Source organism: Cheilinus undulatus, linkage group 23 (genome assembly GCF_018320785.1).
Source record: "Cheilinus undulatus linkage group 23, ASM1832078v1, whole genome shotgun sequence".
Lineage (NCBI taxonomy): Eukaryota > Metazoa > Chordata > Actinopteri > Labriformes > Labridae > Cheilinus > Cheilinus undulatus.
In genome coordinates, this window is record NC_054887.1 from 13,815,213 (window position 1) to 13,842,583 (window position 27,371).

General features: G+C 40.0%; 1 protein-coding gene across 1 annotated transcript in view; it reads right to left on the reverse strand.

Annotated features, from left to right (window-relative positions):
* Positions 1-27,371, reverse strand: part of tmtc1 (transmembrane O-mannosyltransferase targeting cadherins 1) — a 131,584-nt gene that overhangs the window by 66,530 nt on the left and 37,683 nt on the right. The window contains exons 3-4 of the mRNA XM_041781139.1: positions 21,104-21,177; positions 19,894-20,070 (exon numbers count right to left, since the gene is read on the reverse strand). Of these exons, the coding sequence (XP_041637073.1) occupies positions 19,894-20,070; positions 21,104-21,177 (251 nt within the window). The remainder of the gene's footprint in view (positions 1-19,893; positions 20,071-21,103; positions 21,178-27,371) is intronic.

Sequence of the window (27,371 nt, forward strand, 5' to 3'; positions counted from 1 at the left end):
GAATCATTGTGGCTCTGGTTAGATTTTTAAAGCTATCAGTGACTGTCAAAGCGTCTCTGAAAGCCTCAAGTGTTTGCTGTGGGGTCAGAGTATAAGACGAGCACTCTTACAGGATTTAAATGGTCATAAAAGTCTAACATTTCAAATGATGTTTCAGTATTAGAGGCTGTATTTTATTTCTTCAATAACTTAATGAGCTCTTAAGCTTCTGAACAAGTGTTAGTTAAAGAGAGTGTTTAAAAGCAAGCATTAATTTTAAGGACGAAGAGCAGGAGAGGGATTATTCTGTGTCAGCAGGGCTGTTCACTAAGAGCAGAGAGAGCGAGAGAGACGGAGAGCATAGAGAGCGTATCTGACGGGCAGGAGATAAACCTGAGGAGCTGCAGTATGAACACTCAGCGTCCCCTGTCGCTAATTAGACATCTCTGAGAGGAACACAAAGCAGATGTTCAGCTGAGCCAAGAAAACCAGAGAAAACATCGCCTCCTTCTACCGCTCCTTCTCCAATTCCATCACTGTCTTAATGATTACACTCACAGCAGACAAAGAGAGAAAACACATGTATGCACAGGTAACGAACATGTAAATACAAAGACACAGAGGGAGGATGGTTAAGATTTAATGAAGCTGCAGCTCCTCTCAGACCAGGTGTTTAGAGGCAGAGTCACAGCACAGTCGTCTAATATTAATGGATGAAACTGTAGACGGTGCTGCCTTCAAACTGCTGTTGTCATCTCCCAGCCTGCTCAAACTCTGCTCTAATTAGACGCCATTCTTTACAGACAAATCTAGTTCTGAGGCACATATACATCCGGATTTAGACTTTCTAACAGCGTGTCCTAACAGCGCGCAGAAGTCATATATCATGCAGCATCGGATGCTCGCTGTCCACACTGCATCTGTTAAATATTTAATTTTCTGCTGTCATTTTCAGCTTTCTCTAGTACATCTAATACCTCTATTTTGAATGTAGAGATTGTATTGATAAGTGTTTCAATAGTTTACCTGAGCATCACAAATACTGCCACTCTATCTCCATTCTGAAGAGCCACCTAACAGCTCTGTGAGTGAGGAGAGTGAAAGAAACTCAGAAAATCTCTTAGCTCTTTATCCATCTCCCTTGACCCTCGCCCTTGTTCTTTTTTCTATGTCACCATGACAGAGAGGAAAATAGAAATGGGATGACAGGGTTTAAACTGTGTATCATATTGAGTTTGGTGAACACTGCATTCCTTGCAAGCAGCTTTGAGTCTCTATTAGCAAATACTTGCTTGTTTCATGTTGATGTGTTGTTGTGCAAAGCCAATGGATTGTCCAGATTCCATGTCTGTCATTGGGCAGATCCATCCTGCAAAGCTTCAGTCTGAAATGATTGTGCCAGGTCTGAGAACTGATGGACCAAACAGCATCAGTGGAGGAGAATGAGGCGGTAGCCACAGTTTAGTTGTAATCAAGCTAGTAAGCAATGACGACCAGTTAAGCAACTGAAGGGTCAGGACTCAGAAGTGGGTTGTAAAGTCATTTTTAGAGGGAAAAAAAATCTGCCGCAAAAAGTAATTGATGTGCGTTTATTTTGAAGGATATGTCTTTATATTTTTGCTTTGTCACATTTTTACAAGTCCAAACTGCCTCCATTTTTCACCCAAATACTTTGTTATGATTGGAAAAGCTTGGAATCTTGGGTTCTGATTGCTCAAGGACGAGGTAGTGGTTGGTCCTGACTCTAGGCCAGTTGAGATCCACTACTATAAACCACCTTTACAAATGGACTCAGGAATTGCATCCAAATATGCTTGTGTTCACACTGATCAAATGGAATCAGACTTTGGGGTCAAGAGTACTCAGATCCAGGCCTGAGTCTCTTATTTGGAACCACCTTCTGACTCTAAATGATGTCACAGTTGCAGGATGTTAATGCTTACCTTACTTAAAATTCCTCTCATGTTTTCCTCTATGGGACATCTTAAGCATGACATCATAAATTCTCACCTCCTTAATGTAGCGGCACAGAAATTCAGTGACCCTGAAATGTTTGCAGCACGGCAAAGGACGATGTGCTCACTGGCCTCATGTTTGAACACAGCGGCCTCTCTGTGTCGTGCCGTGGTCAGTTTTAGGATGCTTGCTGTTAGAATTGTTGCTCTGTCCTCGAGCGTGACTGCAGGGCATTCACCAAGGTGTTACTGATGGCCGAGTGAGGCTGCAGCATGCATACAAGCACAGTGTGTGAGCAACCAAACCGAGGTAATTGGATTTGGATTTAACCATGCGAGCATTTTAATCCAACAGGGAAAAGTGATTTTTGTGTGTTTGCAGCTGGAGGAGATGTCTGATGTTTGTTCATTGTTTCACACAGATTTAGTCGTAGTTTATCCGTTCCTGCGAGCACGATGTAGGCCGAGGCTTTTAGCATACTTTGCTGTTTTTGTACTCTCAGCACTTTATCTTTAATCGGCTTGTGAGTGAGTCAAATATTTGAACTGTGTCCGTTGCCGTGGCTTTATTTTCAACAGCTGACCTCTATTTTAAAGTAAATCTCAGAGGATCAGCACACAAAAACAGCATAAGAATGTATTATCTCTCTCTGGGGTAAAAATATGCAAATGTAGCAGAGTCTGCACAGAGCTGATTTCACATCAAATTTCCATTCAGCAGCAGAAATGAAAACAACAATCACCTCCTACAGGCTTTAATTTCTGCAGGGAATGTCCCATTCACATCAACATTATTTGTAAAATGTCACAGGCTATCATCAGGAGAAATACATATGATAACAAGAAGGAAAATTTTAAATGGTGCATTACAAGATATTTTGTTTACAATTATTTTGTTTAAATGCTGCCACCTACTGTATTGGGCTGTGTTCATTCACAAGTGTGCTCACACATGGAACAACGTTACCAATGTGAAACAGACAAGTGGGGAAGAGGGAAGCAGGAGCAATTGTGCTCAGGCATGGTACCAAACAACTGCAGTCTAAAGAATGTAGAAGTTCCCAAAATAACAGTTCCAAAATTGCTCACCTGGGTCTGAGAAAACAAACCAAATTTCTCCCACATATACGTAATAGTGCAGTGTTTGCTATTGTTTGAGTCTTTCAAAGATTTTTATCATGTAAATATCAGGAAAGTAATTTTTTGCACTTCCTGAGGGCCAGTTGTAGGGTTTAGGTTTGCAATAGTTGAGGTCAAGTTGGTTTAGGTCACGAAGGTTTACGTCACAACAGATTAGTCTATGAGATTTTAGACCACGACTGTTTAGGGCATGACATTCTAGGTTACAGGGGTTAATGTCAGAAAGGTTTAGGTCAGAAGAGTTTAAGTTTAGACAGTTTTGGTCACAAACGTTCAGGTCATGACAGTTCAGGTCATGACAGTTTATAGCATAACAGTTTAGGCCATGACAGATTTGGTCATGACGGTTTAGGGCACAACAGTTAAGGTCATGAATGTTCAGGTTATGACAGTATAGGTCATGAAAGAAAAGGTCATGACAGTTTAGGTCATGAACGATTAGGTAATGACAGTTTAGGGCACAACGGTTTAGGGTACCGCTGTTTAGGGAATGACAGTTTAAGCCATGACAGTTTAGGGTACAATGATTTAGGAAACAACGGTTTAAGGCACGATGGTTTAGGTAAAGCTAGCTCAGAGTACAACAGCTTTGGTTATGATAGTTCAGGTCATAATGCTTCAGGTCAGTTTAGGTCACAACAGGTTAGGACAGAAGAGTTTAGGTCATAACATTTTAGTCCTGACCATTCAGGTCATGGTGGTTCAGGTCAAAGTTGGTTAGGTCAGGAGAGTTTGGGTCACAACAGTTTAGCTCGCAACAGTTTTGTTTACTATTGTTTAGGTCACTACAGCTTTGGTCATAAAAGTTTTGGCCACAACGGTTTAGGTCACAACAGTGTAGGCCACAAAGGTTTAAGTTATGCCGGTTCAGGTCACGATGGGTTAGGTCAGGAGACTTTATCACAACACTTTAGCTTAGATGGTTCAGGTCACAACAGTTCAGGTCATGATGGGTTAAGTTAGGAAAGTTTAGAGTACAACATTTAAGGTTACTTCAGTCTAGGTCACAATGATTTGGGTCAGAACAGTCAAGGCAGTGTATGTCACAATGGTTTAGGTAACAATGGGTTAGCTCTGAAGAGTTTACTTCAACAGAGTTTAGGTCACGACAGGTAAGGTCACAAGCTCAGACACTGAAGGATATGAAGCAGAGCAGGGAGGGATCATATGTAATGTGAAAACGCTCTCAGGCCTGATCGTATACAACTCTGTGGGGAGGACATTGAGTGGGAAATCTGGAGCTGAGCTATAAATCAAAACTTAGAGGACGCCTATGAACCCTTTGTGTCCCCAATAAATCCTCATCAACATCGCTGCAAGAACCACAGCGAGCCTGCAGACACTCAAACACTCTTCACAGAGAGTTTCAAGGAGTCTCTTCACAGACTTGTTGGGTTTTCAAAGGTTTCTGTCTGAACAAACAGGACGCTTCAAAGTATTTTGATCTCACAGGACTCCATAGATCTCTCTGACACTCACACACTTCAGAAGCTGGCTTTGATGCACTTTGCCTTATTGTCACCATCCAGTCATCATCTCCATCTTTTACTATTAATAAAATCACATTTTTCTCTTTATCCTCCAAAAACAGACGCACAGCTCTTCCAATCTTTATGAAAATTCAAGAACAGTAACTTTGAGTATGCATAGCTTTGTGTGAGTGTGTTTCTTGCCAATTAGGCCTTATTTTGTGGAGCAAGCCAGCCGAGGCCGACAGCCCAGTTTGTTACAACATCTACGGAAAGCCGAGGAGGTCATGCAGAACTCCCTGGGGCCTTTTTGGTCCCACTTCAAAGAAATGAAGAAGCCTTAAGTGAATCTGAACCAGCAGTCCGTCTGCAGTTTGGACAAGATTCTTTGTGAGTCGACATTATTTAAAACCATCTCTGCAGATTCCTTCTTGATCTGTCCCGGCTCTTTAAACAAACTCAGCAAGGATCCTACATGACTTTCTGACAACTTTACAAAAGAATGCATACTTTTTTAGACAACCTCCTTACCTCCAAGACAGCTCATATGAATTCTTATTTATAATTGGGATATTTCCACTCAAAAATTTATTTTTTAAAGCCCATGTATGAAAAGTGCTAGGGCTCCTGGGGAAAGACTTTGGAGGAAGCATTGCTCCAGTCTTACAGACCATATATACCACTACTGATTTTGGATCACAATGTTCAATTCTGTTCTTCAGTCCCCATCTAATACTAATTTTGAGGTGCAAGTAACCCCAAAAACATCCAAAACCTTGCAGTGCAAGTGACAAAATGACAAGAGTGGAGTGCAAAATCTGTTAAACAAAGCCAATACATTGATTGAAACTCATTGATCCATCTGAATCTATATATGATACCTGAGAGGCACAGAACCTGCAGAAAACACAGATTCAATGGATCTCTTCTGTCTAGCTACGCCATCTGTAAACACAACACACACCATGAGGAAGCAACAATATTTGGCCTGAGCTTAACCACAGCAAACAGGGGAAGAGGAGGTCAGAGCTCGTGAAGCCCCGCTGCTCCCTGAAGAAAAACACCGTTTACTTCGCTGCAGGGTCTGAAAAACTGCCGATATGAAGGCCTTCAGAGAGGAGGAGGGTTCACAACGAAGGGGCAGGTTCAGGGATCGGCAGAGAGCCAGAAGTCAACCACTCATGAGTAAAAATATCTCAACAGAAAGACTTACAATCCTGCAGAATCTTTTGACTCTTTGCAATTATTATTCTACTACTTAAATAACAAGGACGAAAAGCAAATAACTGGTGTAACAAAAGCTTATCAGCAGCTTTATTGCAAAAACACATCATCCATCAAGTCTAAAAGTCTAGTTATGTTTCTTAATAGGGAAATACTAATAAGGCTGGTGACACTCTAGATCAGTCTTTTTCAACCTTTAGTATACTGGGGCCCAGTTTGAGACCTGAAAAACTTCCGGGGTCCACCAAAACCCTTGTACAACCATAAAATGACACTTAAATATTGACCCTTTATTCTTCATATTTTTGGAAATGCTTTGCTTTCAGTTACATCAAAAAATATCAGAAAGTGTCTTTGAGGCCACAAAGTACAATTAATGAGCCAATGCCGTATATTTTATTCATTCAGGCATCTATAAAGCAACTTGAACTTTCTTTTCTAATATTTATTTCTGTAAATAAACCTGGTTGCCCAAAGTCTTCCAAAGTAGCATTCATGTCTCTTTAAAGCACTTCTCCATGCTTGTGTACATGTTGTTGTTAGAAATCATGCTTTATCTGTTATTTGTCAGTTAAAGTTGGAAGTGCTATGTAAACATGTTTGAATATGTGTATGTCCCTGTAGAACCAACCACCTGTAGTTTGATCGTCCTCCATGTTTGGTTACTTTGTGAAGTCACATTTGATCCTGTTTCTGTGAGATCTCATGTCCATAGAACTTCCACTGGGAAATCGTTGCTTAAGACAGAAGGTGTGTGGTCTTGCTATCCGATTGAATTGTCTCATCTGGTTTATGCTTCTGCATTAAATCTATGACATGGTTACGCCTTAGTTGCCTACGGCATCATCAGCACCAAATACTTGTGCATTCATCCAAGTTCCTCTGCAATATTCCTACTAAACGCTACTCAAAAGTGTGCTTTTGATGTTAATTCTTGGTCCTGCTGCCACATTTTCTGCTTGTTTGTATACATGAATTTGGAGCTGATAAATACTAGTCAGCAGTTGATAATTCCTCAGTTAGTGAAAAGAAGAAAAGAGAGGGAGACATCGGCAGAGATAGAAAGTCAGCAGAATTCAGCAGAGGCAGAAGACGGGAGGATTTTGCACTTGCTCAGCCACTGAGAGAGACATGGATGTGGAAATGCATGTCTGATATTTTTGGATGTTGAAAAGCAGTTTTGACTTTCCATTTATCTCACAGAAGAGTACATCCAATATGCCTGCAGACTTTACAGAGACTGCCAGTCACCCAGAGCTACCCAGGAGACAATCACAAGGCTTACAGTCTGGATCATTTTGATGCATCATCACTTTTTTGAGCAGGTGCACATCGTCACGTCGGTGTGGCTCTGATGCAAATCATACATCCACCTTTAGGAGAAATATAATGTTAAAAATATGTCCTCATTTGTAGTCTCTCACAACATTAAACTTGTTAAAGATTTGAAAACCTTTGAGTCTGAATCCAGCCTCAGCAGGTATCAGAATCTGGGTTCATCCTGCCAAGCTTGCTGGCTTATTCAGATAATGAGGCTTGTAATGAACTAGCCTTAGTCTTAGAATGCATACTGTTTTTTTAAAGTAAGCCTTTCAGGCTTCATCTCCTCATCCCAATACGGGCCCTTCTTGTCAATGAGGAAGAACAGGCTGCAAACAATATAATGGAAAAATGAAAAACCGTGACGCAAAAGCTGAGACATAGACTTGGAACTTTTTACAGACTTTCTCATGGATTTGAAAATGATCTAATTAAATTTTTATGGCTGAAGGTAACTGAGAACTTTGAGAATAAGTTTTTCACCCATAGACTATATTTGGTTGGCATGACCGGCTGTGCAGCATTTTAATTATTGGTCATGTTCTGAATTTGTGCTGCCTTTTTTTGCATGCAACACACTGGCTGTCAACATATCTTTCCTTTGGGGCATTCCTAAGATAAGCAAAACATTTTTTCCTAAACAGAGATATAAAATCTTTGACTTTTGGTAGTTTTTACACATGCAAACAGAACAACTACCTCTGCAAGTAATCTTTCCTGACCTGCAAAAACACATTATTTTGCCTCCTCCGTCAGAGTTCTGACTCTGATAAAAATAAATGATGAAGAACACAGAGAGAGTGGATTTGAAAAATGCAAAAAAAAAGATATGGGTTTCTCCTGAGGGGTTCTACATCTGAACCTCAAGTACTTTCAGTATAAGACTACATATTTATGTGAATTCTTGTCACTTCTTTTCTGGAGAGGCTGAAAACTTAGAGAGAGTATGTGCAACCCTGTGCTGCAGAAGTCAGTCAGCGTTTGGCTTCTCCAGAGTGTAGATCAGCAAACCAAGGATGTCATTGGGTTACTAGACTTCAATAACCCTGACTAAGGAGATCAGATGAAGCTCTAAATCAAATTGAGAAGTAAACTAGAGTTTGAAATATGATGATTACATATCATGTAATCATCATATTACGAACTCTAGTTTACATGACAGGGGTGGAGTTAGCTTCATAAAACCAATCACAATCATGAACGAGACCTCTATCAGCTCACGGTCATTTACCAAACTCAGAAAATCTATAAGAAAAACTTCAAAGATTGTAACCATCTTTTGTCCATTCATTCATTGCACTTGTAATCCATCCGTCCATGTATCATCCATCCATCCCATCCATTGTCCATCCATCTATAGCACTTCATCTTCATCCATCATCCATAGTACTTTTTTACCATCCATCCATCCATCCATGCATCATCCTTCCCATCCATCCATAGCACATTTTATCAATCCAGCCACGCATTATCCATTCATTCATCTGTCCATTATCCATCCATCCATCCATCCATCATCCATTGCACTTGTCATCCATCCATCTATAGTAGTTTTTACCATCCATCAATCAATCCATCCATGCATCATCCATCCATCCGTGCAACATCCATCCCATTCATCCATAGTAGTTTTTATCCATCCATCCATGCATCATCCATCATATCCACCCATCCATTCGGCAGCATCTATTCCATCCATAGTTGTTTTACCATCATTCCTATCCATCCATAGCACTTTTTATCCATTCTTCTGTAGTACTATTCATCTATCCATCCATAGTCCTTTGTATCATCCATCCACCTATCTATCCATCACCTTTCAAAGTTTGTTGTCTGTAATAACAGCAACATACAGTGAGTGTACTCACTTTGCAAAGCATTTTTTGTCAAAAATCAGCCAAAATTCATGCCTTGCAGTGCAGTGTAAGATATTCTTAGGTTGAGATCTTAATGATCTCTGCTCAGAACAATCAATGTAAACACTAATAAGTTTCTACCTATTTCAAATCTGCATATAAACTGTTTTTTACCTACCTTTTGACAAATTTAAAAATTAAATGACAGCTAAATCAGATCTTTATGCGTTCATACCATTGCTTCAATTTGGGACTAAAGATTTAGAGACAGGTTATTGCTGCCATTGTCGTTTTCTTCTTCATGAACTTCCAGCCATTTTCTATCCTCCATTCATTCCTCATCCTGCCAGACTGACCTCTTTATCTCCAACAAATACTCTCCCTCTATCCGTCTGTCACCCTGTTAGCCTTTTCCAAGGATCCACTGGCAGCTGTCGAGCTTTAATTGAGGCTTAAATTAAATCAGCAGCAGTTTAATCTCCTCTGGATCCCAAACGAGGAGACAAGGACAGGGACGGCTGTCTGTGATGCTGGCAACGTCCCACAATACCTCCTTGTAGCAAATCCCATTAAGCACTGAGACATACTGTATGACTAACCTTCTCACATTGACGGATTCGACTTTACACCCAGATTTAAACCCATTTTCACAGTGGTGTTTCTCTGGCGTGTTGCGGAAAACTGCCCGCACATCATCATGTCTAAGGACTAAGAAAAACAGCTTCATGCGAGACAACAACCACAAAAATTCACACAATGTCATATCATCTTATCCTTGGTTTTCTGGCGAAGATGTATTTGAGCTGCATTTTATCCTACATGCTGCAGCCTGAATAAAGGGATTTTTCATCATTGAACTGCTGTATGAAATTCTCATTTTAAACTGTTAAATCTGGGGTGAACATTTAGGATGCCAGCAACATGTTGAATTTCTGCTCATTTTTTATGCTCTGAGCTGCTTTGCTGCACTGAAAGAGTCTGAACAGTAATTAGGATTCTGGACAAGCGAGTGTGCAGAGTTCAGGAGGTTAATCTGGCTGTAATCAAACGATTAACTCAAATGTAAACACAGAAACAGACAGACAGAATCACCTCTGGTTGCCTGAAGACTCAGGGTCACTACGAAATCCCTCTAATAAACACACATAGCATTGAATGTTTTCCATGTCTGGGCATTCACACAGCTAATCCTTCTTATAATTCAAACACAACAAGCAACTGGAAACCAAATATCCTAAAAAAAGCACCAGCAAGCATCTTAATACAGTGTCAGACAGGCTGTTTTTCATTAAGTGGTGTTTTAATGGGATTTTACACCATCACAGCCATCTCTAATGGTGAGACAATATTGGATAAGTAGAAGTTAAAAATGCCTTGTTGATGGCTGAGGTCAGAGAATCCGCTGACTGACAGAAAGGCAACGATAACTCCAATACATACTCATTACAATCAAGTGATGTAGAAGAGTATCTCTGAATGTCGAAACTTGAAGCAGATGGGCTACAGCAGCGAAAGATCACACCAGGTGTCACCCCAGTCAGCTACATATGTTTTGTTGCTCTGATTGGTCGAAAGTGAATGTGAAAGGACATTCATCCATCACTCTCCTGAGTTTTATTTTTGAAAGGTTCTTGTCTTTCCAAACGCTGTCTATGGGGTGTTGCCTAGATGGATCTGGTGTACAGTATATCCAGTGCCATGGCAAAAAGAAAATATCTATTTGGTGTGTTAGAATAGAAGTTAATCCAGCAGCTTATTTTAAAGACTGAAGAGGTCTGCTACAGCTGAGTCTAAGTACATGGTTCAGCATCAGGTGAATATTGTTTAAGTGCATGTATGCAGCAGTGTGTGTCTTCAAATGTAGATATTCCCGGCTTTTGAAGTAAATAAAGCTGCAATGTAGCATTAAATGGATGAAAATGAGTGCTGCTGTGGAGAGAGGAACAACATTTAACACAGAATAAGCACACAGAGCACCTTGCTGCTCATAAACCTGCATCCAAACGCTGAGACGTCGAGACAGTAAAGCCGATCCTCGCCTGAATGCACATGTAATTTTGGCTTTGGCAGCAACAAAGTCAACAGAGTTTGTTTACCGAGACTTTAGCTTTGAGTCAGAGCGAGAGAGAGAGAGAGAGAGAGAGAGAGAGAGAGAGAGAGAGAGAGAGGGAGTGAGATCTAAATCCTGCAGAAAGACATCTGTATGTCTGCACACCGACACTATCGCAGTGCAGCAGCCCTCCGCCTGCTTTACAACGTGGCCACTGCTATTACACAGGCTTACTGCTGGCTCTGTGTCTGTGTGAGTTTTAGGGTATTAAGAGTTATCCTAGCGGCTGCAGCTAATCTAGAGGAAGACATAAACCAGACTGAGAACGGAGACGAGTCAAACGCCATCAGCTGAGATTCACAGCGGTCACTGACTGAAGGAGATGAAGAGCAGAAAGATTCATACTGCTTTAACACACACGATGATGTCATTGCTTATTGATGTATGCATAAAATGTCTACTTTTCAAAAGTTTCCAAAAAGTTTAATACAGTCAGGAAGCTATCGTCAAAGGTTTGACCATTTATTGCAAATGGATCCAGTTTAGTTTGATCAGCCAAGAGGCATGCTTTGACTTTCCAGGGAGTGCAGTAACCCCCATATAGATAGAGAGCTAAATTTATGACAGTGCATGCCTGACAGAGTATAGCTGAGTTTTGCAATCATCTCCTTAGCTGAATAAATGCCAACATGAGGAAGCTAAAAGTTTAAGGATAAAGGAGGTGGCTGGGGTGGTGGAGGAGAAGCTTAACCAGCATCAGCACACCGTGAGCAATGATGAAGAAGGGTGTGGTAAGAAGGGAGTCTTATATAAATGGACCGATAAAAAGCGCTGGGAGAAAACATTCAATTAAAATCGTGTAAAATGGGTCAATGGGAAAGACAGGGATTTATGTGCTCAAAAAGTTTGACCTTCTCTCCTTCTTATGAATTCTGAAAAATGAATTCTAGCTCGTGATAGAGGTCTTTGATTTATAAATTGGTGCTAGTAATGCATGCCATTCTTATTGCCCGATCAAAAAATATGATTCTTGATTTTCTGCTACCTAGAGACCCATAAATCAATCATCAGAAGACTTCTCTCTTTTAATAATATGGCTTTGACTTGAATTGTTTTTTTAATTGATCAGGCTGTGTTGGAAAAGCAAATCCCCTGCCACGCTGGGCTCAGGCCAAGTCGAGTGGAGCCACCCCTTGGAATGGAAAAGCCCCAAATGGCTTCACAGTAGAAGAGTTCTGGTTCTGAACTGGTCCGCCTGCTGTCTAGACCTCTGGAGCATCATAGAAGGAAACACCACCATTCCTCTCTAAAAAACTCCTTATTCACCAGACATTTACAGACTGATGTTTAAAGAGAAGGAGATGCTGGTAGACATGGCCCTGTCCCTACTTTTTTGAGATGTGTTGCTGCCATCAAATTCTTAGTAAGCTAATATTTTTAATGAAATGGTAAAATTTCTTGGTTTAATATGTTTAATTTTTTTATTGTGAATAAAATTTGGGTTTATGAGATTTGAAAATCATTGCATTTGGCTTTTATTTAAAATTTACAGAGCGCCCCAACGTTTTTGGAGGTGGGGTTGTAAAATAAAGGTATATATATGACTCTCTCCATCAAACTGGACAAATAAGCCTATGTTGTCAGAGACGTACACACAAACCTCATGGGTTTATTAAAACCATGTTAAATGAGTGGGATCTTTTAAAGCATTATTAATATATTTGTGAGTAAGCGAAGAATGTGACAAACTCCTGCTGTTACAGAGCCATCGCTGGCTTAAAGTCAGTGTAAAAATCTTCCAAAATTTGGTACAAAAATCAGAAAGCTTTAGACACAAATTTTAACTGTATAATTAATTTAGAAATGCTAATCAATAAAGCAAACAAGCACACAGGCTACTGCACTGAGTCAGTCACACACATAAACACAAATACACACGGAAATACACACTCTCCCACAGCCCTGCAGTGCTCTGGATGTTTGCCACACTTCTAAGTGACAGATGCCCCGGGGAAGTTTGCCTAGAATAACCTCAGATACAGATTACACTCTCTCTCCCTCTCTCTTTCTCTGTGCACGCTGGGTTTCAGTGTGTCATGGCGGTTCGGGCTAATTCCTGAACATTTCAGACTGGCTTACACAGCAGGGAGCCTCCCACACATCTGGACCGGGGCATGGCCTCGCGCTCACATAAAAGCAGCCTTATGCTAATTCTCCTAAACACTCACGCGCATGGACACAGCTTTTAGTTTTGGCTGTTACTCTCCTCGCTCCCCACTGAGGCGCTGCAGACCGCAGCGACGTCTCCATCAGGCCAACGCTGAAATAACACAGCCAGCTGAAACACAGAGATTTTTGACCATTGAAAGATTAAGAAGCATAATATTTAGCTTATTTTCATCTTTCCTAGGGACTATTTTCCAAACTAAAGCTCTTTCTTTGATTGATAAATGTGATTTCTTCCTTGGAGGCACTTTCAAAAATGTCAGGAGTTAATGAAACTTCTTGCAAAGACTCGCTCCAGACGAACTATCCATCATATATGTTGGCCTTTAGGATTATCAATTAATCATTTTAATAAATTAAGATGCTCAAAGTTCTGAGAGGAGAGTTCATGGAGAAAGGTTTCTGATCAATATCTAAAGACTCTAGTTTGATTAATCCCTGCTTGTGCTTGCCCTAAGCTGGTTTATTTAGTCCAATCTTGTGTTGTTCTTATGATATCAGTGTTTATAATGCCCTAATTCCACTTTCAATATTAGCATTTTCTGTGTCCTTGAGTCTCTCTTTTCATGCCGCAATCTCACCATGCAGTTATATTTACATGGCATTTTATTCCTCTGAATGCACTGTATGTAAATCCTGCCACTAGGGGGCTTATAATCAAAACAATAACAAAAGGTGACAACAAGAATAGCGGAGATCATTTGAGATTTAAACATACTGTGTGCTGAAGCAGATTTACTGTACCCCATGCGCATTCTGCCTGTCAATTCATGGCATAAAGTCATACATCTGTCCCCGAACCCTGGAGGGCAATAAGAGCTTAAGAAATTTGCAGCTACCATTGACCACTATGCCGAACTGCAGCACTGGGCATTTTATTTTCCATCCCCTCAAAGCAAAACATGTTTACATCACCTGACAACCACAGAAAAACATACATATTTTTCTAAACTGTCTACAGCACAGGGAAACTAATGACATCACTAAAATCAGGAAAGTTCCAGTCAGAATTTAGCTTCAGTGGTAATTACATAATGGTGTATATACAGTGGAAGAGTATACATCACCTTACACCACAGCCACCAGGAAAGTCTTCAAAAGTAGGGACACTTTGATGTATTTGTGATGTGCTTGGGTCAATTATGTTGCTGTTTGAGATGAGAAGGGGCAGAAATTTAACATTAAAACTTAACAGTAACTAGTTGCTGTTAGCAAGTAGTTGCTGGTGTTGTAATGTTGAAGACATTCATATTTTGATCAAGTTAACACAATATTTAAGGTCAGGATTAGGAGAAGTCTGTTCACTGCTACTGACTTTTGTAACCTACAGAGAGAGAGAAACGGCCAGCACCTTCAGGGCCTATGTCCATGGCCAGCTATTTTAGTGCTGGCAGTGCTGATAACCTCATTTTCACAGCTCTTGTAATGTTGTTTTTAAGTAATTCCATATTTTAAGGAAATACCACAAAAAAGACATGCAGACAAAGTAAAAGAATCCTGTTCTGACACTGGCAGCAGCTGCAGACCTGAAAACTACCCTTGAAAAAAAAGGTTAAGAATTACGAGTCAGATCGTTTTCTTTTCTGCTTTTGTCAGAAATTCCACCCCTTTTTGATTTTGATTGGTTACTGAGAGAGAAGTGACATTGACGAGCACAGAACTGTTCCAAAATTTGATCGGTTTTCAACCTAGAGGGTTTTAAGCACGGTGGTAAAAACAGCTAATGCAGTGGGTGTTTTTTTAGACCAGGGTGCTGGACTAAACTCGTTGCGAATTAAATGTAAGTGCTTCCAGCTAAACACGGGTTGAAATCTTGATCTTGTGCTCTTTTAAACTGTAATGAAGCCTCCCGCCACTCGAGGCTGCTGTAGCTTCAGTTAATGGCCGATCCCTTCCTGACACAGCTTTTCCCCACCATCTGACATGAACATGAGAAGCTTAGCAGTTAGCTTGTCGTCAGAACAGCACGGCATGACCGTTTTTTGATGTAGATAATGGAAATTAAGTGGTATGTAGGCTGTCAAGGGTTGAACAACTCAACCAAAGTGAAAAAGGCCACATATCAAAGCACGTTATCACTCTGCAAAGAGAAACCAAGGCTGAAGGAGCTAGCTGCTAATGTTAGCCAAGCTCCACAGAGTATTTCAAGGTCATATTGTATGTGCTGACACAACAACCATCTCATGAATTTGACTGCTTTCTAAGCATTTTCTCCTCTTTAGACAAGTCGGTTAAAATACAATTTTAAAGGGCCAAACAGGGAAATAGACCCATGGGAGCATCCTTACTGCCAGTGCTAAAAAAGCTGGCCAGGAACACAGGCTCTCTGATGGTGTTCTGTAGAGGTATAACCCTGGCATGTCTCTTCATCAGTTGGGGCATCCAGTATAACAAAACCACTTCTTATTGAAAAACATCAAATTAGAATGTTAAAAACACAAAGGTAGCAACCCACGGCAACTGTCATCTTCTCTACAGCTCTGAACAGGAACCACAAACACAAGATACTTGTGCTCTACAGCAAGGATAACACTCAACGAAGAAGTCCCTAAACCCAGCTGAATCCTCACTATTCACCTCCACAAGTCAACCATGTCGACCAACAGGCAGCAGGGTTGTCAAGTGTTAAGTATGCTCTGGTGTGTTTTTCAAAGTAAAAGCTCAATTTGTTCCTCTCAAGTATGGAACTCCTCTCATTTTCATATATGCTAAGGGCATGATTTTAATGTAAATAAGATTCTTGTTCTTTAATGCTCTATCATTGCAGCTGCCATGAAAGACACACCCTGTTTCAACTTAAAAATAAGAATTTCTTTGGCTTTGGCAACTTTTGGGAGCATTTGAGGTGACGCAAGTTCTCAACAAAAAAATATACAACATAGGTTTAATCATTTTGGATATTTTTTTAAGCTGCATAATACCTAGTTCAGTCAGAAGACTCATGTTTGTAATGTTCTGAAATGTTTATCGCAGCAGCAGAACATAGTTTGGCATCCAGTCTCCACTTCATCACTGCTCACAAATCATTTTATTTGCAGTGATGACGAGAACTTAAATTTCCTATCAGAGCCTGCAGGTGGATACTGGGATTAAAAAATGTATTGCAGTAGAGGTAGAGACCAGAAATAATGATGTTTAAAAAGACTGCAAAATGGGGAGGATGAATGTGATAGGAGATTAAGAGGATGACGCATGCTAAGTTTCAATGAGTGCAGCATGGGTTTTCTGCATGAACTAACTTACAGGCATTGCTCCATTAAGATTTATATGTGGTTTCCTTGTAGTTTTTGAGCTCTGAACTGTAGCCGTGCTCCTACTAAGCTGTCAAGGACAAATTAAACTCCTGAACTTGATAGAACAGACTCCTTATGTAACTTCAACTTGACTCTCCACCTCTTCCAGGTCATATTTTGATTATTTAAAGGCATGGTGAGTAAAGCTAGGAGTGTCTGTGTAACGTCAGTCTTATTTTACTCAGTATTTACCTTGCAGTCCTGCTGTCTGCTGGTCTGTTCCTGAATAAAACATAAAAGTATCAATTTCCTAAAAGCAGAAAATCTGACCAGATGTTGTCTGTGTGGATGATTTATCTTTAGAGATGTTCCTCGAGTCCCTAAGAGTAGATTTTTACAGCTGAAGCCCGAGTCTGCCTGGAAGGTAAGAGATCCATCTGCAGAGAGGCAGTGTGTTTGGAAAATGGCCGGCAGTGTCGTCGAATATATGCGATTTGCAGTTAATGGGCTAAAACATACAAAACACGGGTATGGGCCATTAAAATAAGCAGCTGGAAGGATGAAAAGAGAGATAGCTGTGTGTTTTATCTGAAGCTCACTTCTCTCCAGGCATCTGTCCTCTATTATCTCTGCAGGCTTTCTTTATAAAGAGCTGAGCAGAGACAAGAAACAGCAGCGGCGGCAGCAGCACAGCACGCTGGTAAAAAGTGGGACATGGATAATGGCTTCTGTGTAAAGTCACACAAGAAGGAAGGACAATTTACTGCATCCACGATCTGAACTCTAAGGAAACATCTAACTTCTCTGCGTCTGAGACCTTTCCAACCTGCCTCATCTAAATAGTGCAACAGTTTTCTCTTTGCAAACAGGCGTCATCAAAAGACACTGTAAATATCTGCCAGCAAATGTGCAACTTTTAATAAGTTGCGGTAATATTTAATGCTTTGTGTTGACTGCTGAGAACGGTTTGATATACGATAGCTCCGACTGCATACGGATGTGGTCAGAGATGCCTTCATCCTGATTAGACTGGTTGTGTAGAGGCCACACAATGAGGCATGCATTAAAGACTGCCCTGTCGCCTGACGCTATCTGCATCAGTCTGCAAGGAAACAAAAAGTATGACTTTATTTACATCCATACAGCCTCCACTGGAGTGATGGGAAGTGCAACTGTTTTTAGAGATCCAGATTACTCTAAACTGCACTTTTAACAAAATTTTTTTAAATCTATAAAGTTGACAGCAGTTTATATACCAGGGTGACTTGTATACCAGTATAAACTGCTTAGACATCATTACTGCAAGCGAGTGTAGCGTGTCATGGGCTGTGATCCTGTTCCATCACTGCAGGCTGAGAGCTGGACTACTGCAGGGTCCGCCATTAACGGTTGCCCGAATGCCCGGGGCAACTTAAAAAAGCCGACGGGCAATCAAAACTTGTGAGGACTTGCCCGATCAGGCAAGCATGACTCTGAGCTTTTCTGTTCATAAATTTTATTATTTTCCTCTCTCGTTTCTGTTACTACAGAGCCCTCCAAATTTAAACATTTATTACTTTATATCCGTATTTTATTACCATCGGATGCTCTCGACGGAGGAGCTTGTGTAAGAGAGGAGAGCAGAGGAAGTCCGCCGGTGGTACGTCTCTTGAGTTTGCTCATTCGTTGAGGTGTGCTGTCTTGTTTAATCTGAAGCTTCCCATTTCCTCGTTTTAACTTTTTCTCCAGCCACATCCTGCTGATGCGCGTCATCAATGAGCATAACACACACGGATCACACGTGGAGGTAACATAATATCTAGTGAAAGTTGTCCAAACGTGGGTGTTTAATTTGATCTTTAATGCACTAATGATAATAAATATTGTCAAAAGAGCAGAAATATAAAACCAAAGCTCCAAAATGAGGCAGGGTGAAACGATTTGTCTGGAGAGCTGCAGGTGTGAGGCAGGGCTGGTTTTAGTCATTTGGAGGCCCAGGGCAAAGACCAGTATGAGGCCTCTCCCCCTTATACTAAAGAGTTATAATGAGTGGAAAAAAATTAGAAAGCATCTCTTTGATGTTAATAAAGCAGCAGAACTCCAGTAAAGGCCTTGGTGTGAGATATAAATACCCAAATAGCCAACCATCATTCATCATTTTCTTTGAAAAGCATCTCAGAGCTCAAACTCAGCACATGCTAATATCTAACTTTAGGCCAGGTGAAACTTTCATAACCCTGGTGTTGGGCCAAAGACTGGTATCTCCAAAATGACCACTTTCAGGGAATGAAAAGTTTAGAATTTATAAAAATAATATAAATATGATTTATAAAAAAAAAATAAATCATGAAAAATTGAGATCTGAGGTTTTAGCCTAATGTCAGTGATAAATAAAATAATTACATGCTCATTATCAGTGACATATTGGTTCTTTTGACTCTACAGACATTTGTATCCCATTTAACATCATAATTATCCACCAATCCACTGTTTTATTTTATTTCAACTACAGATGAACTGATCTATTATCTACCTTACATTCGCGGTTTGTATTGTGGCTCTCGCTAAAGTATTTTTTAGACAATGTGACTCTTTGGTAGAATAAGGTTACAGGGTGGAACTGTGAAATAGCACTTTAAAGGGGCACTATGTAGTTTTGGGGAAGACATTTTTAATCAAACAAGAAAAATCTTAATCGCTTGATTTTCACGTGTCGGCAAAATTTCTTCAGTTTCATGATGAATAAACCAAATAAAAACAGAAGAAAAGCACCATTTATACTTGGTGCACATGTAGCAGACCCTGCCACCTCTCTAGTGTCAGTGTTTTGTTGACCTCATTTTCCTCTGAGAATAGCTGATTTCATCAGTTACGAAAAAAATATTTCTGAGTTTGTATTATTACCTTATTAGTGTTGTAAATATGAAATTTCTGAGTTTGAATTTCTTCGGAAAACAACCTGGTGCAGCTTTCACATTGCACTGATCTGTACAAAGTTAAATATAATTTTCAGTGGCAATGGATTTTCATTTTTTCTGTGCCTCCTTCCCTGATCACCACATAATTTACATAATTTCTGATTTCTAACAAGTAATATCATTGGATAAATCTGTTTGTGGAATATTTTTAAATCTAGTGCAAAGAAGCGTCCTACGGTTAAATCAGCCTGGTTTCATCAACTAAGGTATTTCTTATACTCTGCATCCATCTGCAATCATTTTTAGATTTTAATTTGAATATTCCCCATGTCTCCCTCCTTCCTGTCCGCTTACAGATTCAGAAAAACAAACTATTTATCTCCAAAACAAACATTTTTAGTGTGCAGTGGGACTTTTCCAGGTGTAATCGAGTTCAGCCGAGTAAATCAAAAGAAAAAGCATTAATAGAAAACACTGTGTGCTAGCTCAGAGTCCACAAACACATAAATCAGGAGAAGAAACTGTAACCAGCTTGTGTTCTTACTGGATGAGCGGCCTGCGGCAGAGCACCAGGGCGTCGTACAGCACGCACACGCCGAACACTGTGATGCCCGTCTCCTTCACCAGCATGGCGCAGGTACCGAGCAACAAACTGATGAGGAGACAATACGGAGACACAGTGGGGGGGAAGGAGTCCTCGGAGACGCACACCCCCACACTCCTGGGAGAGAGAGAGAAAAAATAAAATGATTCATACAGATAACTCAGCCACAGCTCACTCAAAGAGATGATTTCTGTTTTCCTCCGTAAAACAGTAAGAATTTGGGGCTTTCTTTGGACATGATCCTTTTCCATTATTCAACAATGAAAACTACGAGACAAAGACCCTTTTATTTGCAGTTACAAACTAAACATCTGTGTTTTGGCACCAAACTGACTATTTCTAGATAATGTTAAAGAATTATGCAAACTGTGGCAAAAAGTCAGAATGTGAAGGCGGCAGTCAAAATCTTACAACAGGAAAATGCTGTTTACATGATTTTTACAATACATGCGCAATACATTCAGCTTGATATCCAAATCAGCAGATAATAACATTTCTCCTGGTATTTACAAACAATATAAAATGGACGTAAATATTGGCCTATACTGGCTATAACATCACTCTGCATCCCTACTGTATAACAGCTGTGAAACAGGTATCAGCCTATATTGGCAATAAATATCAGTCCATACTAACTGTAAAAATCAGCCCATATTGGCTGTAAATATCACCATATATCAGCTGCCAATATCAGCCTGTAATTTCAGCCAATAATAAATGAAAATATTAGCCCATATTTGCTGTAAATACTGGCCCACACTGGCTGTAAATATAGGCCTATATTTGCTGTAAGTATCAGCCTAAATGGTCCTATATCAGCTGTAAATATTTACCTATACTGTCTGTAAATACTGGCCCATGTTGTAGTAAATATCTTACATGTTAATATATGCCTGTATCAGCCAAATCATCAGCGTATATCGGCTATAAAGAATATTCTTGCAGTGTAAGAATCTCCATTAGAGGTGAGCATCTACAAAGGCAGTTTAAGTTATCTGGATACCAAACAGTGGTATTTTTAAGATTAAAGCTCTGACAGCTGTTCAACTTGGGAGTTTTTTGAGCTGCATAATTATTGCATGCAGTGTTGTTGCATCTGTGTGTTTTTTGGGTGTTCATTGTGTGCCTGGGTGGTGTAGAGTCATCTTACCTGATGTAGGAGAGAAACGTCAACAAGAACAAGAGACAGGCCAAGACGTCAGCTCTGCCCACGATCCCAGACACCTGCAGCACACAGAGACACTGATTACTCATGGTGAGGACAGAGAGAGCTGGATGTCCTTTTAGAAACACCATCACAGCAGAATCACTGGACTCAAAGCTTAGACTGGAAGGACTAAACCTTTCAAAGATGTATGATATTTGAGGTGTTTGCTGTCAAAGCTAAGCATAAAAAATACAAACTGAGACAGAAAAAAAGCTTTATTGTTATCAAGTTGTTGTTTTTTTAAATAGTTCCTGCTACAGAAAGAACCCCCCAAAACATGATCCAAGATGTAATAACATTTCCCAGGAATGGGAAAAGGCCTCAAACATACTGCCAGAAGTGTGTGACATTTAACATCTGCTGGGTGTGTCGGAGCAACTACACAAACAGCCGTTAACATAATACAGAGAAAGTTTTTTACATTACCAAACATATAACTAAAACCCAAGAGCTCTTGGATATATGTTATTGTCATTGTCTGTCGTAATACACAGGCAGGAATTGTCTCATTGGTCACATTTCAGTCAAAGACTGAAAAATTGAAGGAAAACATTTACATCAAAGGTGCTCAAAGTCTTGAGTGTATAGGTATGAAATACCGATGTAAAGTGTGGTAACCTGTTACTACAGGGTCTGGTTTGCCTTCAATTCTCAAGTTTCAAGGGTGGTGAAACACACATGTCAGCCATGTAAGGCAGGGCAGGGATGCTGGAAGTTTGGCTCACTCTGATGACAGTCACAGAGTTACTTTGATGACCATTCAACAGTCATGGAGTTACTCCAATGACAATTCAACAGTCACAGTTAATCTAATAACCATTCAACAGTCACAGAGTTACTCCAATGACAATTCAACAGTCACAGAGTTACTCTGATGACCATTCAACAGTCACAGTTACTCCAATGAGCATTCAACAGTCACAGAGTTACTCCAATGACAATTCAACAATCACAGAGTTACTCCAATGACAATTCAACAATCACAGAGTTACGCTGATGACCATTCAACAGTCACAGAGTTACTCTTATGACAAGTCAACAGTCATGGAGTATTCAGTTTCCTTCATTAGTATTTACATTAATAGGAGACATCAAGGATTTCTATCTTTATTCTCCTTTATAGCAGACATACAGCTCTGGCCAAGTTCACAGTTTACTTGATGAAAATTGCTTTGTTAAACACTGAAATCAGTAAGTATTACCAACAGGAATAATCAGAGAATTTACAACCAGCTAAAAGCTGCTTTGTTTGGACTGTTGGAGGTGTTTGTCTACCCTTTCTGAAGCTGTTTCAGCAGGAGGGACATTTCCAGGATGGATTGTGCAGTTTTGGAAAAAATTGGACAAAACGGTCTGCTTTCTGTCCAAGGAGTAATAGAAAGTATGAGTTTTCTGTCTTCTTAAATTCTGTGGTGTTTCTCCATAAAGGTGATCTACTGTATCAGCCGCCCTCCAGCCTGTGGTTTGTGTGTAGGAGCCTGGCAGAGGAGCAGTAAACATGTCCAGCCAACACTGATAAAGAGCAGGCCGCGAGGGGAGAGAGGAGGGAGGGCAGCGGGGGGAGGAGGAGGAGGATGGTCTTTATATGATAACTCATAAAAAAGAGCAAAAGGAGCCTCAGCAGCTCCCACACAGACACAGAGAACCTGGCAGCAGGGTGCGAGTGGGAGACAAAAGAAGAGCAGAGACAGATTAGATTACAAGAGGATAAAATTAAGGCTGGCTAGACACTCAAACGCTCTCAATGCCAAAACCTTCACAGCCAAAGTGTGTAATGTAATCCTTGTTTTTGTTGTTTTACTTCATGTTACTGTCAGGCTCCCCACTAAAGAACAAGATGCTGCCAGTTTTATTTCAGACAGAAACATGAAAACAATCAGAGTAGTTCTTATTGATTTTAAATGAAACTGAAGTAAAGAAAATCAGGGTGTTGGTTGGAGTTGGTTTTGATATGTGTACTTGTTTAGTTCAAAAGAAACAACCTAAACAAGACGTCACTTTTTCCATGAGTCTGCAGCACAAAAGTCCCCTGTTTTTTTCTTTTTCATGAGGCGTTTAGTTTCGATAAACTACCAGATTGGATACAGAGCACATGTCACAAAGATGAGGTTATCTGGCTGCAAAGTATAGTGGAAAATATTAAACAGTAATTGACAACAAAGGTGATAATTATGACCTCCAAGGAGGTTATGTGATCGGCAGGGTTTGTTCGTTTGTTAGTTAGTTTGTTAGCAACATAACTCAAAAATTTCTGGATGGATTTTGATGGAATTTTCAGGAAATGTCAGAAATGGCATACGGAAGAACTGATTAGATTTTGGGAGCGAACCAGATCACCATCTGGATCCAGGAATTTTTCAAAGAATTCTTTACTATTGGGAGATAAGGCTAATGGCGGAGGTCTGCGCTCTCTTTTCTAGTTGTTAAAGCTGAAACTTTTATCAGCATATTTTTCCACATAAAAATATAATAAAGGCAGGCATACACGGTCAATATAGCGTGATGTGGGCCAAGCCAATATTTGCAGCAGATTCAGGATGATCTTTATGTCAATATAAACTGATATTAAAGGTCAAAATAGGCCAGTATTTACAGTCCATATAAGCCAATATTTTCAGCAAATATAAGCCAGTATTATGTTGTATAGGTGCTCAAATTTACAGCCAACTGAGGCCAATGATTAAAGTCAAAATAAGTCCCTTTTTTTGCTGATATAGGCTGATATTTACATTCAGTTTAGGCTGATATTAAAAGTTGATATAAGCCAATATTTACATTCAATATAGGCTATATTCAAAGCTAATACACACCAATATTTAAACCTAATATGGGATGTTATCTACATAGACCATAGGGCTGTATTTACAGTTTATAAAGGCTGATATATACAGTCAATATAGGCCATATTTATGTCCAATATAGGCCGATATTTACATCCCTTATAGGCTGACATTTACATACATAATACTGTAGGGCTATTTACAGTCAATATAGGCAAATTATGGCCATTATTCAAAGCCGACATAGGCAAATATTTGTAGTCAATATAGGATGACATTTACAGCTGATATAGGCCAATATGCACAGCCAATATGGGCCCATATTTACAGCTAATACAGGTTCATATTTACAGCCAACATAGGCAGATATTTACACACAAAATACTGTACCACTATTCACAGTCGATTAAGACCAATATAGTCCAATATTTCCTGCGGATACAGGCTAACATATATGGCCAGTGTAGGCCAAAGGTTTCAGTTACATAGGCCAATATTTACAGCCATATAGGCTAATAGTTACAGCTGAATGTAGGCTGAAGTCGCCGGATATCTACAGCCGATTTAGGGTATTGTAGGACAATATAAACAATAGATAAAGAGATATCTACACTCTATAGGCTGACGTAAGTCTATATCTACCAGCGATATAGGATGATATTTACATACAACAGCAACATTAAGATGATTATCTGCAGATTACTATACTAAGCAAAGGTCAATGTTTGCCAATATTAAAGGCAGATATAGTTGATAATCACAGCAGATATAGAATGATAATTACAGCTGGTATTTTGTTTGTAAATATCAGAGGAGATCTTCATATCTGCTGATATAGATATCAATCAATTACTCAATCTTTGTTTGTAAAGTGCCAATTCATAACCGAAGTTATCTGAAGACACTTTACAAAGAGGGCAGGTCTAGACTGTGCTTGCTGTTGTGAGGGATCATTACAGATCAGTGTTAATATCACAATAAAGACTATAACATAGTATTATTATGCTGATAATATCATGCGTGCCTAAGTGGTAGAGATACAAATGCAAAAGTCATAAGACTAATATCCCATGACCTACAATTTTACATTTATGCAATGGAAAAGGAAGACGTAAACATCAGGGTCAGAAATGTACTTCACATTGCTAACAGAGTTTAACTCTTGAAAGCTTCATTTGTTGCACTAAAGGTTTACGTCAAAGCCAAAAGTCCCTGAGTATTTAGACAGAAGGGTGTGTCAGAGAGACTTTTATTAAAAACAGCTGTATAGCTGGAAGAGACCACATGTGGATTTAACACTTTCACACACAAAAACACTGGATTCGACTTTCACGTTGGTGTTTTCTGCTTTAAACACATACAGCGCTCGTGTTTCTGTCCATCAAGCAGGCAAACAGCATGATCAAAGCAGATTATTTACATCTTTAAGTGGACGCTTTGTGACTGAGTCTGAACTAAAAAGACGCTGCTTCATCACCTACAAACAGTTAGGGGAGTCTTCGATGGATTGAGATGAAAGGAAGCGGAGAGCAGAGCAGGAAGTGAGGGATGAAGAGCGATCGAAGGTGGAACATGAAAGAAAAGAGTCGGTGTGTGAGAGGACGGGTCGACTCGTCTCACTGCAGAAATAACAGATGTGTGGGATCCTCTCTCTCCCTGTGTGAATGTGAGCAGCAGTAAACAGATTAATCTCCTTAAAGCTGAAGATGAAGAGCTGCTGTCACGGGCTCTCTCCACATTTAAACGTCACACACCAACTTCAAACTTTCTGCCTTCACTCTTCAGTTCTTCCCCTTCACTCTAACCTTCCTCAACATCCTGATCCTCCTCTGTTTGAACAACCTTTTTCTTCCTTTTAACTCACGTTTTTCTTCACTGTTGACAATGGTGCTACCAACCACGATCCCTACCAGGGTTGTGAATCTTCTAGTTTCTTAAGATATGACTTGCTTTAGTCTTTGTAGCAGTTTTATCAGGCTAGAAAAGGCAGGGCTGAAGCACAGCACAGAGACACTAATCATGGCCAAATAAGATCAATAGAGGCTGGGGTCTACCACATCAGACAGGACCAAAGGTGCAGGCTGTGCAGCACATCAAAGATGGGCGTCAGATGCTGGCAGGCAAGGCATACATGGAACGGCATAACCAAGTGGCTGGCATAGTTCACAGGAACATCTGTGTTGATTATGGGCTAGAGGTCCCTGGATCAAGATGGAAGACACCCCCAGAGGGGGTCAAAAATACCCTAGCTAAAGTCTTATGGGATTTCCAGATCCAAACTGACCAACAGGTGGTGGCTAATCAAACACATATAGTGTCATAGGGTGGTCGATAAACAGAAAGAAGGGAGCAGAGATAAATTAAGTAATCCCTAGTGACAATAACGTCAGAAAAAACGAACACGGGAAACTTGAGAAATATGTGAAAAGAAAAAAAAGATGTGGGGAGAGAAGGCGACTGTGGTATCAGTGGTGATCAGAGCACTTGGGGCGATAATCCCACAGGCCTCTGTTAGAGGACCCCAGCATGAAGGCTCTCTGTGCTGCATCACAATCTGAGGAGATCGAATGATACTGAAATTTCACCACAATTAAAGTGACCCAAAATATTACAGTATGATAGTAATATTCTGAAATTGTTCAAAAAGGACTATGTCACTTAAAATGATTTCACGAAGTTTAAAACTAAAGAAGACTCATTCAATTAGCAACATTTTTTGTTTGAATAAAGTTAAAAATATCAAAATGTCAAAAGTAAACAAGGTACGTTGTTTGTAAGGTTGTCAAAATGTTTTAATACTTTCTTGATACCGTATGCTTTAAAGACACAATATGCAAAACTCCTCCACCAGGGGGCTCTCAATTAAAACAGTAAGGCGATACGATGAGAACAGACCAGCACAGCTCAGCTCCTCCTGTCTCCACTGTTTACTCTGTTTTAAATTAGTTGTATTTACTGAACAGAAAATCAACATTTTGTTTTCATTCATATATTTCTCATAAGAAGGGAGTGCATTTCTGCATTTGTGCTGGAAGCTGTCCCGGAATGGGCATGTGCACTGAAGCGGCGATAGAGCAGATGTGCATTCTGGGACAGCTTCCACCAGCATGAACATGGAAGTGCACTTTTAAATCCATTTCTCCCTCCTTATGTTTTTAAAACATGAAATAGAATTGAGAGGGAGGTTAATCCTAACCCTAACCCTACCCTAACCCTAAACCCAGGGGGTTCAGCGGCGCTGAGCAACTCGCTGAAAATGCAGAGTGCAAGCATTTTTCACAGCCAATCTGAGCAGATGAGGAGGATAACTGTCCTGGTAATACCTCTAGTACCGCTTTGTTAAAAGAAGAACAAGGAACAGCAGTGAGTTGCTTTTTTTTCACAAACGACAACATGTCTACAGTCGCCATGTTTCACGTTATTCTTCAGTA